The sequence below is a fragment of the Anguilla anguilla genome, chromosome 1, assembly GCF_013347855.1.
Source record: "Anguilla anguilla isolate fAngAng1 chromosome 1, fAngAng1.pri, whole genome shotgun sequence".
NCBI lineage: Eukaryota > Metazoa > Chordata > Actinopteri > Anguilliformes > Anguillidae > Anguilla > Anguilla anguilla.
Genome location: NC_049201.1, coordinates 39,182,953 through 39,200,446, shown reverse-complemented (window position 1 = coordinate 39,200,446; position 17,494 = coordinate 39,182,953). Strand labels below are relative to the sequence as shown.

The window sequence follows — 17,494 nt, the reverse complement described above, 5'->3', positions numbered from 1 at the left end:
CAGGAGCCTAGCCAGCTCATGTCAGAACAATTCCAGCATGGGTGGTGCTAAATTGACAGTAGCTGGATCAGTCGTGCTTCGCTGCAGGGAGTCTGATCCTTTCTTCCCTTTACTCCTGCCTCCGTTCTGTGATTAGCCAGGACAAGCCACCTCACAACGCCTTCAGGCATGCACTGACTGAATCCTGTCAGGCGCAGCCTCTTCCGTCACGGGGTGGCGGGCTTGCAGTCACATCTGGAGAGCACACATACACCGTCTGCCAGGGCTGGTCTGAGTCCCGGAGGAGCAGAGGTGATCGGTCTGGTCTGAGGGGGAAGCATGGATCATTAGAACACTCATCCATCTGCTCTGAGTCTCTCAGTGAGAACACTTATGTAACAAAGAGCTCTTTGAGGAGGCCTGATGAGAGCGCAGCAGGGTTTATGCCATGACAACCAAGGGGAAAAAACAACCCAAACTGAGTGCAATGTTCCATTTTCTCAGCGCATGCTGTTGCAATGATAATTTGACTGAAGGCTCCTCTTTTACTGAGATTTGAGCCTTCCCCTTTGATTCAGTGCACAGGGGTACCAGCTCCACACCGATGATCAACGTTTGCACTGTCAAATGTGATAAATGATGTTTTCTTCACCAGGGATATCTGCAAATGCAGTTAGGTCTCCGTAACATCCCTGCTGAATTTCCTTGAGCAACAATGGCTGTATAGAGTGTCCATGAAAACGAAGGATAGAGATGGAATGAGTCTCTGTCTGCTGGGATGGTTCAGATGTGTGTTTGGCTCTGAGCTGCTAGTATTTATACACCACTGCATTCCAGGAAAATGTTGATGATGCTGGGAACGGCGTTTGTCTGGTCCCGTTGGATCAAAGCGAATCTTCTCCGAGCTTCTGAGAGCAGAGGCAGATTGCTGAGGCCACACAGACTGAACAGCGCCTGTGCACGATGGTGCCGACAGACCGGGCTCATTGAAGCATGCCGCGCGGCTGGCTCAGTCTCCCGCGGGCAGAATGGAAAGCGTGACAGCCATGCAGGGCAGAAGGAGGCCAGAAGCACGTGAAAATGAATTTGATGAGGCTTTGGTGAATGATGGAAATGAATGATCCAAACGGGTTTTTCAGTAGTCTGTGACTCTTTCTTACCTAGTAGCTGAAACTAAAAGCAGCACTGGGCTTGGCTAGTGCCCAGAGAGAAACCTGGGGAATCCAAGTGGCTGCTGGAAGTGGAGCTGGTCGGGTAGGCTTCCCCTCTGGTCCAAGCAGAAAACCAAATGCACCAGGACAGGGGACACTACTGTAGCAGACCCTGTATTTCAGATGGGATGCTAAACCTGGCCAAATTACAGAATGGACAAATTATCATTCCTCAGTTCCTCAGGCTTAAAGGAAAATTTCACCCAAAAATAAAAAAGGTATTTTTACCATCTGCAGATTATAATACAAACACCCCGTGCTTATAATGATGTAAGATTGTGCTTATAAAGGTTAAAATTACTCCCAGTGACAAAGTTGAGAAGAACCGCAGATTTTTAGATTTATATTTTATGTACATTGGCATGCATGCTGTCAGCTATTTGTCATTATCTCTGCAATTTAAAAATCAGTCATATAGACTTCCAGTTGAGTGCTGGAATGGAACCTCACATTCCCACTACATTTAAAAACTTTTTCTATTCCCAAATTGTCTGGTTTCAAAGTACATCACATGATTTCTGATCATTTTTTGTGTGTTTCTTGGTATTACACGATGGCATCTAAGTCTGAGAATAATTGAAAAAAGGACGATACCCCCACTAGCATAACCATGGAGGCCATCACGTGCGGCATTACTATAGCAACACAGAACTGCATCATCAGCAGTAGTCAGTTCGTGCTTCCAGGGGCTTGACATGAAGCTCGACCGCATCCAGTCAACCGTGACCGAACACGAGGACAGCACAGCATTGCTTGAGTCCATGGCAGGTGGCATTAGCCCGTGGATTACAGACCTGGAGGGTATCTAATTGGAAACTGAGGGCTAAGGTTGTCAATTTTAAGGGAAGCAGTAGGCAGCAGAATATCTATAGAATGGGTCTTCCAGAGTCCATTGAGGAGGTGTGCCTGACAAATTCTTTTCCAAGCTCCGTGTAGAGGTTTTTGGGGAGCAGGTGCTCCCATCATCACCGGAAATGGATTGAGCATCGTACCCTGGTACCCATGCCCAGACCCATGGATAGGCCATGCCAAGTTCTCTTTCTTCTTCATTGGAGCCAGATTACAGGCCTACTGATCCGGGAAGTGCAGGAAGCTGGAATTTCGGGGCCACCCTGTCTGCATTTTGGAGGACTACATCGCAGAGGGCCTGGGCCAGCAAGCAAAATACAGGGATCCCATGGCTGAGCTCTAGAAGTGAAGACTGAAGCCCTCTCTTCTTTACCCAGCCAAGCTTGGTATCACCCTTCCCAGTGGCGAAAGGTAGTGACTGGACTCTGCTTCCAAGGCTGATAAATAATTGGAGGACTTTGGAGTACAGGACATGATGGGGCTGGCTATCAGCCATATTAGCCTGCTAACATTGGCCGAGCTAACCCCCATGGTATGAAGCAGGCACTGACCACCCTGGGCTGGTAGGTGGTTGGCCACATCTGGGACTGGCTGGCTGTTCTAGCCAAGTCTACAGGATAATAATCGCCATCAGATTACTATTGTTCACTGTGGGGCTGGACTGAGGGAACATTTTATTTATGGTATTTGTATTTTATTCTGTCTCAAAAAAACACATTTTCATCGTACAAAAATGCCAAGTTTGAATGACCACATTCTCTTCTGATGGTAAGATGGCCAACAATACAGGGCCAAGTTACTTGAAATTATTTAGGAAACTTTGCGCCACATTGCTTTGGAATAGAGTTTGTTTAATTTGTGTGAGCCAAGATGGCCAATATTGTTTGTTGTAACTTGGCCTTTGATATCAATACTTTTAGTGCCAGGCCTAGATTTAGCAAGTTTTAATTAATGACTTATAGACGGTGCTTTGTATGTGTGAGTAATGAAACTTTTATTTTAAATGACCTTATTCAGCGACCCTACCTTGAATTCCTGTTCCTAACTGAGATGTGGTTGGGATAAAAGGGCAAGGCAGTTCTTATTGAATCCTCTCCCCATAATTTTAGTTTTTGTCACCAACCTCATCAACTAGGAAGAGGAGGATGTGTTGCCTTTATTTAAGTGTAGAGTTCTGGAACAAAGTCTTACGTACAGAAAACAGCGTACTAACCTGTACCAAAGTGATAGAAAGAAAGGAACTGTTCATGATCAAAAGCACCCCTTTCATCTATGAAAAATGTTGGAGGTAGTGTTATGGCTTGGGCATGTTTGGCTGTCACTGGAACTATTATTAATCATGTGACTGCTGACAGCAGCAGCAGATTAATTCTGAAGTGTCTTACCTGCTCAGATCCAACCTTCACCTTGCAGCAGGACCATGACCCCAAACATACTGCTAAAGCAACCAAGGAGTTTTTCAGGGCCAAACAGTACAATGTTCTTGACTGGCCAAGTCAATCCCCAGACCTGAACATGAGTTTGAAGACAGGACTGAAGGCAAAGTAGCCCATAAACAATCAGGATCTGAAGATGGGTGTGGTACAGGCCTGTAAGAGCATCACCAGGGGAGACACTTAGCTTCTGGTGATGTCTATGGGTTTGAGACTTCAAGCTGTCATTGAATGCAAAGGATCTGAAAAAAAGTACTAGATATGACAACGTTATTTTAGATTACACTTGGTGTGGCCATTTTATTGGGTACACCTATCTAGTACTGGGTAGGACCCAAATTTCCCTCCAGAACAGCCTGAATTACTTGCAGCATGGATTCAACAAGGTGCTGGAAACACTCCTTAAAGATTTTTGTCCATGCTGACGTGATTGAGATCCAGGGACTGTACAGGCCGTTGGAGTAAACTGAAGTCACGTCATGTTCATGGAACCAGCTTAAGATTATGTGTGCTTTATGACATGGGTCATTATCCTGCTGGAAGTGTCCATTTGAAAAATGGTAGACTGGCCTTAAAGGGATGCACATGGCCATTGTAAAAACTGCATATTTCATTAACCTGGGAATTTAACCTGCGACCTTTAGGGTACAATACCATGGCCTTACCCATTATACTAAACTGCCGCCCATTTATTATGTCTAATGACATAATCTATAAATATATGTTAATGCAGATGTGGCTAAAATAAACCAACAATCACCCTATAAAGACATAAAACCGCCAAAATTTATGAAGGTAGCCGATTTCTGTCATCTGAAAATCTCATCTATAGCGGATATCTGAATGCTACGTGCAGTTGTTGGCCCACTCTGTCTCATTCTTTTATGCAATTAAGCAGATTCTACTGAAGTTAATTTAATGTGTTTAAGATTGCACACAGCCTAAACTTAAAAGGAAATCCATAAAAACCTTCGTTGTGAAAACGTGCCTCTTTGCACCCCACTGTTGTAACAAGCTGCTATTTGCGCATTTATAGCCTTATATTTACATTAGTTTGGACAAATCTGCCCATTCTCCTCTGACCTCTCTCATTGACAAGGTGTTTTCACCCCCAGAACTTCCACTCACTGGATGTTCTTTGTTTATCGCACCATTCTAGGAAGCTGTAGAGCATAAAAAAACCCCTGGAGAGTAGCTGTTTTTGAGATTTGACCCACCATGTCTGCCATCAACACTTATATGGTCAAAGTTGCTGTGTTCACATATCTCACCCATTCTAATGTTTGGTCAAACAATAACTAAACCACTTCAGCATGTCTGCTATTCATTTGCAGCCTTGTGATTAGCTGTTTTCAGGGAGCAGGCTATTTGCATCAACAAGCAGGTGTACCTAATAAGGTGGCCACTACAGTGGTTTCTACTGTTTGATGTTTTCGTCGGTCACTCACAAAGAGAGTCAGGACTTGGTGAACAGTCACCCTCTGCTGTTAAGCATTTGCCTGGACAAGCAGCGTGTTCGTAAGAAATTGATATTGTTCCTTATGTGATTATCATTTCACCAGAAGTGTGTTATCTTCATTATATGCCAGCTCGGGATTACTAGTTCCAGAGTACAACAACCCTAATTATCATTTGTAAGGCTTTCCTTCCCCCTGCTAGCTTCAGCTGACGGGCCAGCTTTGAAGTTACAGTTTTCAACCCCAGCTTCTGGGTGGTATTTTCTATCTCCAGTTGTAGTGTTGTAGATACCCTTCCACTCACTTGCTCTCCTGCCACTTCCTCCGGTGCCGACCAAGCTGCAGTGTCATTGTTTCTTCCTGGCTCATGACATCACGTGTTTTGTTTTTTTTCCTCCTAGGGGCTAGAGGGGGAAGATGAGGGAGCCATTAGCATGTTGTCAGATAATACAGCAAAATTGACCTCTGCTGTCAGGTGAGGATTGAATGTTTGCAAGTGTCAAAGCTTACAGTAACATCTATTGCTTTCCTCTTCCTCTTCATTTTTTGGTGGGTGGAGAACTTTAAGAAATCTTTGACTGATAAAATTAAATGATGAGTTATAATCAATCAGCTTTGATAAATGAAAGCATTGTAAACTCATTAGAATAATAATCCTCATCATAGATAATATATGTGTTGTTATTGTTGAAGCAATGAACGCTTGTACTGTTGGGCCTTTTATTTGGGCCAGCTAGTTGCGAAGGCTTCATTAAGCTCCACTTGTGCAGATTTTCCAGGCAGTGCCATACTGTCTACGGTTGAATGTTTGAGTAGCAACACTTCTTACGTATTTTGTCTTGCAGCTCGCTGCCAGAGCTGCTGGAGAAGAAGAGATTGATCGACCTCCACACTAATGTAGCAACGGCTGTACTGGACCATATCAAGGTGTGTGATTTGTGCTGTGGTGCTATGTGTGTGCTGCAAATTGGGTCTGTGTTAAGTCCCAGTTCTTAGAGTCTGTGTTCTGGGTAGAGGGAACCTGCAGGGCCAGGGTTAGACACCACTGGTTTGCACATGTCAGAATCTGTGTTTGTGCTTGACCATAAAAACATAAGAATATTTGATGAGAAAAGGCCATACAGCCAATGTAGGCTTGTTGTCAGGGTTTGAGTTATAATCTGAGCTTTGTGGGGGTCTCTGAAATAACGAACGTTATTGGTGGAGATAAATAAATAAATAATAGCCTAATGGGTCTGCTTTTTATATACAAAAATACACACTTAATTACACACTTTTCACTATTTGTACGCACACAATTTACAGCCTGCTTCTCTAAGGCATCATCCACTACCGTTCTCTTCTGCTGATTCTCTTCTGCTGCTTTTCTTGCTCCGTAGCAGCAAAGCTAGTGCTAGCTGTCATGCTAGCTCCTGAATTCCAGTTGTCTAAAGCTGTTTTTTGTTTCTTTGTGAAAAAACCGAAACTAGCCAGGCTTGTAGACCCCGTCAGCAGCAGCGGCCTTTTTTTCGGCGGCATGGTAGCTAGTCTATACTGCTACTTTCTGTTCAATATATTATAAAGATAATGTTGGATGATACATGCAGTGGCTTCTTCTTCCAAATACGTTTGAACGTTTTTCGGCTCGCGCGCTCTCAACAGGAAGTATAGTTTGCGCAATATTGTACTGCGCACCATGGTGGCTTGGTGGTGAAGTGCAGCCATACTGTCATTCACGAGAGAATATGGTACGTTTAGTTCTTTTGGAAAACATGTTTCTTTTAGCCTATTTATCTCGTTAACGTAAATAATACTCATTACATTGAAAAAAGCATTATTTGTGATTAAAATAATGGTTGTTGGTAATGTATTAGCTAGCGACCCCCACAGATGTATGATTTTACTGCTTTCATGGGAGCTCAGACCCCTCCTTATGGGAGCTCAGCTCCCACTGGCTCCCACATGACTCGAACCCTGCTTGTTGTTTTCATTGATTTAAAAATTTTCATTAATTTAAGTGATCTTCCTTTTATTTTCGTCAGGGCACAAATTCATTCAGGCAGAGTAAGGCAGACACAAAGAGAATTGAATCAGGCAGATTACAAAATTATAGAAGCCATGCATACACACAGTTACATTGGTATGGTAAAATTGTTAGTTATTACATGTCAGTTGAGTGTATGATCATGATGGACCTTTTTAAACAGAGTGTAAGTAATTTTGCAACAAAGGAAATCACAGACTTGAAAATCATATAAACTTGTATATGCTGCTGTTCAAAATCAAGTTTGATAATATTAGATAATTAAGATTATGTAATTCACCTCTTAAAGATGTGACACCCCGGAGGGAGTCCCGATTGGATTTTGTTCCCCTACAATATCATGTTCCCTCTGTAGGGCATTATCCAAGCATTGGGTAGATCCACTAAAATACCAAGCGCAGTTCTGTGCTGCTTATTGCACATGAAATGAGAGCTCTCTGTGCCATACTGATTCACTACAGTATTAATGCAAATGAACAAATTGTTCCTAAATCGTTGGCAAGCACAGTTCACAAGTGCAATAATATGTTACTCTTTTACTTGCAAAATGTGTTCTGGGTCTTTTCATCTTCAGGGCTGCTGTAGATTCCATACAGGTGTACTGCATGATACAATTAAGCATCCTACTCTGTGGCATGTATAAAAATGCTGAGCAGGCCCACTTGACCTTGATTTTGGATCAAGATAGCAAGGGGAAAAGATCTAAGTGACTTTGAACAAGGGTTCATTACTGAGGCACGGATGGCAGGAACTTCAGTCAGTCAACTGGCTAGTGTTTCAATAGGAACAGTGACTAAAGTGACATCTGGATTGAGATCTACAGGAAAGACATCAGTAAGTAGGGTCAGAAATTGTGGTCAAAAATGCACATTTGATGAATGTGATGCTTGTGCATTAGAGCGATGTAAGGAAAAAGAGAAGAACAACTTTTCCTCCGGTGACAAAGAATGTCAATGTAGGATGTGATCTGCAAGAACAGTCTGTCGAAACTACATACAGTGGGATATTATAGTAGAGTTGCGGTGCATAAACCTCTCATTACAAAGATGAATGCACATTTAAGAGTTCAGTGGTGCACAAACCATAGGTCTACAGAGATGTTGAAAAAAGTGATATGGTCAGATGAGTCATCCTTCCCCATATTCTCGACCAGTGTGCGAGTGCATGTGTGGCGTACACCAGGAGAACGGTACCGGCCTGAATGCTTGACCCTACAGTGAGGGGCTCAGTGGCTCTGTTATGCTGTGGGGGGCATTTTCCTGGCATGGTTTGGGTCCACTTGTCCCCTTAGAGGGAAGGGTCACTGCAAATCAATACATAGTTATTCTGAGTGGTCTCTTTTATCCTATGATAAAACATTATTATCCTGATGGTAGTGATCTCTTCCAGGATAACAGTGTTCCCATCCACTGGGCATGAGGGGTCACTGAATGGTTTGATGAGTTTGAAAATAAAGTGGATCATATGCTATGCATAGCCTTTGCAGTCACCAGATCTCAATCCAATTGAACACCTATGGGAGATTTCAGACCAACGTATTTGACTGCACTCTCCACCACCATCATCAGAAAAACTAATGAGGGAATATCTTTTGAAAGAATGGTGTTCCATCCCTATTTGTAGATTGTAGAATCTATGCAAAGTCGTATTGAAGCTGTTCTGGCAGCTTGTGGTGGCCCAACACCTTATTACGATACTTTATGACACTTTTAACTTTTCACCTGTCTCTTTCTATATTGAAAAAAAATCAAAAACTGGCCTTGTTGTCAGTAAAAGGCTAGTCTTGCACACGTCTGTTTTAAGTTGAGCTAGTGATGTTTCAATTACATTCTGTGGAAACTTGTTTGTCACAAGGAATTCATTTTAATTTGGTGTATAAATAATGGTGCATGAATAATAATGACAAACAAATGGACCCATTGAGCCACAGATGAGATTGATTAAATGACCTGCAAGTGGAACTCTTCAGTATTTCTAGGACTTGAGTCATAGAATTGTACCCTTCCGAATAAAAGTTTTTTGTGAAAGTAACATGGTTATTGAAGTTCTCTAAATATTTATCTCTGTACAATGAAATAGCCTACATAGATTATAACAGAAAATAAATTACAAAGAGTGGGTTCAATGTCATCTTTGTCTTCATGCAATTCTAAAATTGCATGACTCAGCCTCTGTTATGCTCTCTTGTACACGTAACCTCATCTTGCAACTATGATGTTGCCTTGGTCAAAGACAAGTGTACACATTGCATGGCTTTTAAATAGACTGCGCTTTGTGAATTGTAAATATTATTTTTCTGGCACTTGCAACAGTTTAGCGTACTCAAAAAATCTCAAATTCCTTAACTTTTTCTGCTGTTTGATGTGGGTCTTTGTAATTTAATTTTTATTTTATTTTACTTTTGACTTTGCTCATTCTGGGAATCAAATAAAAAAACGTCTTAGTCTATCAAAACTGGCCCAATAAAGTTTTTAGCTAAGCTAATAAATCCATAAATTTTCATGCTTTTCAAAAACCAGCACAAATTTGTAATACTGTGTGTACCATTGAATGTAGCTGGAAAATTTATGGATTCTCCAGCAATGGATTAAATACAAAACGTACACAGAATATGTTATCTGTGAAATGGTGGCCTGTAGGCTCATTTCCTGTGCCTCACTCTGAGGTACCACGTAAAAACAAAACAGACTAGCCAAGGGCCTTTCTTCAGCAATGCTCCCCTCCCTGACAGTTCTGCCAGACAAGAAAACAATTCTGTTGTCCTTTGTTGTGACAACAACTGTGCTGACAACCAAGGCTGCTTTGCTTCTAGTGATGTGTTCAAAAAGAAAAAGCATTTGTGTGTGTGCTCTCCAAATGGAGGAAGAGCATGTTATTGAGTAGAAGTGATGGAAGATGGGGTTAAATCATGTGAAGAGATTATCCCTCTACAATAATATGAAGATTAGAGGTACTATAAGAGGGCTGCTCTCCAGTCACAAGTCCAGGGAGTGCATCAGTTGATGAATTGACTCATGCGACAGATAGGGCACAGCTCTGGCCGTTTGCAAGGTACTTTGATGATGAAACTTTCAGGGTTTTCCCTCTGTCAACCAATACTACAGGCATAGCTAATTGCTGCTGTGAATTTAGTTTAATTGCCAAGATCACAGCAGTTTCTTGTGGATTCGGTGTCACAGATTGCCTTTCAATATCATTGGCCACTTGAACACAACCAATCTGCAGCTGCAGGGCAGTGGTTCAAGTATCGGTGAGCTCATTGAGAAGTGTCATCTTTTGCTACAGATATCCTTATCATGGCCATATGTGAAAATTGCGAGGAATGGAGCTCCCATTTTCCACAGCACCCTGCTCATATGTGGTTTTCCCATTGATATTCTTTGTACTATTTTCAAACCCACTCTGAAGGCACTCTGGTAATTCTTACTGATTTAATTTTGATAGTCACTCATGTGGTACTTTGTCAAATGCTTTTGAAATGCCAAATATATAATTTAATAAACCTGGTTTGAAAACAATCTGTAGTTTCCTCAAAGAAGTCCAGAATATTTGTTAAGCATGAGTTCCACCTCCAGAAACCATGTTGGCTGTCCCTTTTGATACTTTTTTCCAGGAATAGTTCCAGCTCAACTAATGGTAGATTCCAAAATTTTACACAAGCTGCGAGTTAAGCTAACAGACCTGTAGTTTTCTGGATTGGTTTGGTCACTGTTATACAGGTAACTGCCAAAATAAGAGAGACGTCAACCATAGTATCGCTCTATGTAGTCCTCGATGGTCTTCATGAAACTTGCCCTAGATTGATACTTGTAGTCTAGTGATTCATTGCAGATCATCTGGTTTGCATTGTGTTTAGAACCAGTGTGTTATCATGGTCAAGGTGTATGTGCTTTCAACACTAGTTTTCCCTAGTTGATGGTGTCTTTCACATAGACTTCCATGACAGCAGCACCTTAGCCACTGCTCCATGTGATCGATCAGCACATTAAGTAGGCTTCCTCACTGAAGCTCCTGCCAAATGTGCCCCAGCAACCACTCCTCTTTTGAAGTCACTGAGATCTTTTTATGTAACTATGGAAACCGAAATAATGGGCATCTGGGCCTGCCCGGCTTTATTATACACAACCATGAGCATGCTGAGGTGTTAATAGCTAAATTAACTCCTTTTTGGCAGCACCTGTTTTCAATGTAACTTGTATCCCTCAGTTATTTAAGTGTTTCCCTTGGCAGTTACCTGTACATTTCTACATGATCTCTCTTTTGAGGATAAAGACAGTGTGTGCATAGACATGTTTTCTGCAGCAGTGTACACAGCACTGTACCCTTTGACTGGATGTGAATGAGTATGAATTCTTCTCAGTAGAAGATAGAAGGTCATCATTCCTACTAAATGACAGGACCCTGTAAAATGTTGAATTGGAAATAGTGGATTTGTTTTTCAGATGCTAATTATTATGAGTTTCTACAAATGTGTCATCCATAAGAAAATTTGAGAAGTATCAATGATCAATGTGACAAGCACCTCTTTAGAAGAACAGACATCTGGTTATGGGTTGTGGCAGGAGAGCAAGCTGGTTTTAGCACCAAACGCACCCAGCCGTCCTGCCCACTACAGTGAAATAATCCCTCTCCCCCTGCTGGGGGACAACCCAGAGACTTTTTTTCTTGACTTACAGCATAGAGTAGAAACTCAATTATTCATAATTAAATTCCACACTGAAAAAGTGTGGAGTCCTGGAACACTAGGTCTTTGTAACATGAGAAACAAAGCTGTTTTTGCCAGCAGTTAACATGGTTTCTTTCATTTTGATTCTTCTCTTGTTAATGATTCTTGCCACCTCGATACAGGGCTCATGGTTTGGCTCACCCATAGTTATGGTTGGTCCACTTTAGTGGTGGTTTGGCCCGTGTTTATTAATGGTCATTGAGGAGCAGGGTCACTCCTGGCCATCCAAGGCTCTGGGCTTGGAGTCTCACTGCGTAGCTACTGCTAATCTGGGTAAGGATATATATTTTGTAAAATATATTTACATAAGTACATGTTGTTGTCACATAATTGTTTTGTTGTCCTCGAGATTACCAACCCATTATTTATAGGAGAGTTTTTTTAAGGCTTGTTTGATTCATAGCACTCAAAAGATACTGTATGTGTTCTCATAAGATATCCACATAGAAGATCAAATCCTAACATCAGTGTGAATACCAGCCACTGACTGAATTTGCTTGAATTAGCTGAATTCACTGTTCTAATTATAATAGCGTTGGGTGTTCCACAATCAGTGTAAAGCAGGTTAAGGGTGTAATGGCCAAAATTTACAGGATTTACAGATTCTGCAGAATGGAAATATGCTGCTTGCTATGATGAATTCAGATAAAGTGGGCTGTTATCTTGATAATGTCAAATACAAATACTCTGTAAAGCACGCTGAAACTATGTGGTCAACCAAATCCACCTTTTACTCCTCTATATCCACCTTGATCCCTAACTTCTCGGTACCTGGGTTGGTGCCTAACTTCTCTATAACCACCACCAGTTCTTGGGTGGACAAAGTGACATGGTTTGGTGCCATATAGTCTTAGCCAGATGTTTTTCTCCCACTTTCCCCGAAGTCTTGACTTATTCCAGCACACTGTGATCTCTTCTTCTGCCAAGTACAGGCATCACAGTGCAGTCCTGGATTATTATGTCTGACACCTAAAATTGAAAATGTAAACACTATAGTTTTGTCTACGTGTTTGTTTTGTGTAAGATTTTGCTTAGTTACAGGAATGTAGCAGGCTTTCCATCCATGCACTCTTCACCTTGCTGCCACTGTAATCTTGGCAGTGTATGGTCTGATAGCTCCCATGGGTTTCATTTATGTTGATTTGTTTAACACACAGCCTCTTCCCATTGCCTTTTGGTCTTCGGTGTAATTGGGCTGCGTTGTGATGTTGTGGTACCCTGGGAGAGCAACATACTTAACTTAAGTTAAATGAAATATCCAGATGTATAAAGGGATAATTGGTGTGCACTCTCTTAGTCATCCTTATTTAGGGTGTCTGATATGCAGGTAATTCATTGTGATTATTCAGGGTTCCTTTTCCAATTCGCTTGTCATACTGAAGTCCAGGACTTGGATTCAAGTCTAACTCAAGTCACAATAACTTTGCCTTTTGACTTGACTTGGATTTTACCAACTTTGACTTGGGACTTGACTTGGACTTAAATTCTTTTGTGTAGTAGTTACCATATAATATAAAACAATAAAGAAAAAAGATTATTGCTGCTTAAAAGAAGGGAGATTCGATGTCTCTGTATCTCTGTACATGTAATCAATAATCAATTTTGTAATAGCTGTAAAATGTGATTATTTTTTCTCTTAGCCACTTCATAACTTTAACATGAGTGCCACAGAGAGAACTTGGACCTGGTCTCACACTTGAGTGCTGGAGACTTGACTCGACTTTGACTTGAGTAAGGTGACTTGGACTTGGGGACTGGGGACTTGAGGCTTGACCTGGACTTGTAGTTAAGTGACTTTACCACAACATTGCCATTTGGTGTGTTGCTAATGTAAAAACTTGCTAACAGTTGATGATAAAAATACTTTATGATAAAATATTTTGTGATAAAGTACTTTATTCCTTAGAGACAAATTTTGCTTCCAATGAATCTGTCAGATCTCATATTCTTACCCAGTTTAACTTTCAGGTAGGACGTAAAACTTGAATGACAGAACAGTATTCCTGACATCCTCTAACCTGCCATAATTCAGAATCATATTCTACTGTACATCTGAACCTCTGAAATCATGACTGCCAGGTCTTGTAATTCTTGAATTCTCTACAGACCCGAAAGCTTGACGTTTACTTTGAGTATGAAGAGAAGCTCATGAGCAAGTCGACCCTGGACAAGTCATTACTTGATATGATCAGCGACCCAGACGGTAGGTATGAACGCATACCATGTGCCCCCTGCGTCATTGTCCCTAAAATCCATGCAGCACCCCAAGGCCTGCCCTGCTCTAAATGGACAGTGGCTTGCTCCTTGAACTGATGTTCCTGCCCTTTCTGGAGTAGTTCACTTTCATGTAGTGGGAGCTACATTCACATTTTAGCTTGAAATATGTATTCCCTTGAAGCATGACTGACATTTAAGTGATCACAAGAAACATCATAACCTACAACGTAAAAATTGCTGTTTTGCTTTTTGTCTCATCTTTTTGTAGCACCATGTTTGAATACCAACATTTTGGTCACTGAATCTGCTATTTCAGATGACCAAAAGTAATTGGACAGTTGGCTGCTCTGCTGTTTCTTGGCCAAGAACTTGTTACATTATTAGTTCATGTACAAGAAAGCTCTAGAGGTCTAGAAAAGGTCTAGAGCTGATTCTAGGTGTGACAATTACATTTGGAGTCTGTTGTCTCTCGACATGAGGACCAAAGAAGTGTCCATGCCAGTAAAACTGGACATCACGAGACTGAAAAATATGAATAAATCAGAGACAAATAGTGGGCGTGTCAAAATCAACTGTTTGGTGTATAAGAAGCAATAACACACTGGTGAGCTCAGCAATAGCAAACAACTTGGTAGACCACTGAAGACCACTGTAGTGGATGACAAAAAAATACTTTTAATTATGAAGAAAAGCCCCTTTTCAATTGTTGAACAGATCAATTACACTGTCTAGGATGTTGACATATATAAGTCAAAAAGTACCATAAGCAGAAGACTACACCAGCATAACCTCAGAGGTTTCACCGTTAGAAGCAAACCACTGTTAATCCTCAAGAACAGAATGGCCAGATTACAGTTTGATAAAAGGTACATTAAGAAAGTAGAGTCCTGGCACAAAATTCTATGGACAGATGCAAGGGTGTAATTTTTTTTGGGGGTGGAGAATAGAGGGTTACAACCACCCAGTATTACAAAACTGGCCAAATAATCTCCCCAGTAATACAGCATGATGATGAGAAAATTATGTCATATAACAGATGGGGAGATGGGGAAATCATGATGTAATTGGGATATACCGATCAATAACATGGAGTATTTTCCCCTTTGAATTCACCAGAAATTATCATTTCACAGCTGTTCTTTAAAAAAAATTTATTCTGGGGGGCATGCCTCCGGATCCCCCTAGAGGATTCTCCGGGTCTATGCATTTCAACCCCCATGATATTCAAACTAAAGTTATGCCCTTGTACAAATCACATGAGCATTAACCTGTACCAAAGTGATGGAAAGAGAAAAGTGTGAAGAATGGTGTTAGGTAGTGTTGGGACTTTGGCATGTATAGCTGCTACTGGAACTGGCTCAGTTCTCTTTGCTGATCATGTTACTGTTCATGGCAGTAGCAGGATAAATTGTGAAGTTTACAGAAACATCGGCTCAGATCCAACCAAACACCTCTAATCTCACTGGACGGCACTTCTTGCAGCAGGACAATGAACCCAAACATACTGCTAAAGCACCCAAAGAAGCAAAAGGATAGGAATGTTTTTGGCTGGCCAAGTCAATGACCTGACCTAAATCCAAAAAAATTCATTTTGCTTGCTGAAGACAAGACTGAAGGAAAAAACCCCTCGAAACAAACAGAAACTGAAGATGGCCGCCATACCGGCCTAGCAGAGCATCACCAGGAAAGATACCCAGCACCTGGTGATATTTATAGGTTGCATACTTCAGGCAGTCATGGAATGCAAAGGATTCGCAACCAAGTACTAAATATGATGACTTTATTTAAGATTCTGGTAATTTGTATAATTATTTGTGGTTTTCTAAAATGGGTGGACTACCTATAAAAAAGTCTCTAATTCCCACACAGATTACCCAATATGGATCTAAATACCCTCACATTAGAGATGACAGTCTGCACTTTAACTTCATATACATCCAAATACTTACAGACTGCACTGTATGGGCAGTAATACACATTGTAGCATACAAAAGATTAAATAGCCTGTAAACTGTATGGCACACACTGTGCCCTGAATAAAAAGTTGTGCCAACCCCCCGACCCCCCCAAAAAAAAACAAAGTGACTGGCCCCCCCCAATCAGAACAGTGAATTGTGCTAGTAGCAGTGGGAACATGCAGTACAGTTTTACGCAATTCAACCTGAAATGTTTCAAGTGTGTAGGTTTCCTCCCGTGGCTTTTTCATGCTCTTTTCCCTGTTTTAATGTCAGTGGCCATGTCTGAAAGAACTGCTCTAGGTATGACAGGTTCGATAGTTGATAATGTACACTGTGTTTTTTGTCTTTCTCTGTCAATTCTTCTCTTAGCTGGGACGCCAGAGGACAAGATGAGGCTGTTCCTAATATATTACATCACATCCCAGCAGCCCCCCCCAGAGGTGAGTGAGAGCAGTATTTTAACTAAAAAAATGCTGTTCAAAAAATCTTTATATAATGTAATAAAATTGAATCCAACAAGACATTTAACAGCATTTTAACTCAAATTTTGGAGCTGTAAAAGGAATATACATACTGGATTTTCTTGGGGAATACTGGGTGGATTGTTTCCCAAAATTTATCAGCGAGGATATATATAAGATATTATATAGATCTTCGGTATATTTTATTGAGAACTGACTCCCATGTCTTTCATGTCCTTTGCCTTTAGCCTTTCTTTACATTTCTTACTGATCCTCAGGCATCTGATCCCCCCCATTCCATAATGAATGGTAGTGTTTGAATTCTCTGCACATTGGGAGCACAAAGTGCTTACTTTAGCACTTCAGCCTATTTAAGTTTAGCGTTTTAGCCTATGTAGCCTATTTATGAGATCTGAAACTGCAGGCCTAGAGGACTGCATTGCCGGCAGCCTTTTCTGGTTTTTTTTCAGTCATCAGGTATTTAGGCCTTGGAAACAAGTGTGTGTGGGCTATTTATATATTTACCACTTAAGCACTAAGTACTTCCTAACTGTAACCCTAACCAAAACTAGCAGACACTGTAGTCCTCCAGGACTGGAGTTTGAGATGGCTCCTCTACAATCACCTTATGAGAGCAGACTGGAGATTCAGTGCTGCTAAAATAGTGCATACATTTCATTAGGCCTGCAGTGGACTAGTGGAGAGAGGGCTCCTCTAAAGACGGTGACTTCACCGCTGACTCATTGTTTACAGAAACCTTGCTCAAAGGAGCTGCAGTCTTCTAGTTAAGGGAGAGCTGTTCCTGGCATTGTATGTGGAGTCTAGATTCACAAGCCAAATATGCAAAATTTATTTCATGCCTTGGAATTCACTATCTTTTTTTGTTAAATAGAAAAATTATTATTTTTTATTCCGTCCTTTCTTTCTCATAAAACTTCAGCAGTGCAAAAAAAAAAAAAAAAACGAATTAAAATTACTGGTTATATTCAACCCCCAGTTGCACTTCCAAAATCAGGACTTGGAGTGAACAGCATTTCAGAAATGTCTAGTGGTTTATTTAAGCATTTTTTAAGCATATGTTGCTTTTGTTTTGTGTTTTTAGTGTCATTTTTATCTGTAGATAAATTTAGACTTGGCTTCCATGCACTATCCAACAGCAAGCAGCAGTATTTTATGTCGT

General features: G+C 41.1%; 1 protein-coding gene across 1 annotated transcript in view; it reads left to right on the top strand.

The window, feature by feature from the left end:
* The window catches only part of scfd1 (sec1 family domain containing 1), a 43,739-nt gene that overhangs the window by 15,949 nt on the left and 10,296 nt on the right, over nucleotides 1–17,494 (top strand). The window contains exons 13-16 of the mRNA XM_035382792.1: nucleotides 5,331–5,404; nucleotides 5,775–5,856; nucleotides 13,785–13,881; nucleotides 16,223–16,293. Coding sequence (XP_035238683.1) covers nucleotides 5,331–5,404; nucleotides 5,775–5,856; nucleotides 13,785–13,881; nucleotides 16,223–16,293 — 324 coding nt within the window. The remainder of the gene's footprint in view (nucleotides 1–5,330; nucleotides 5,405–5,774; nucleotides 5,857–13,784; nucleotides 13,882–16,222; nucleotides 16,294–17,494) is intronic.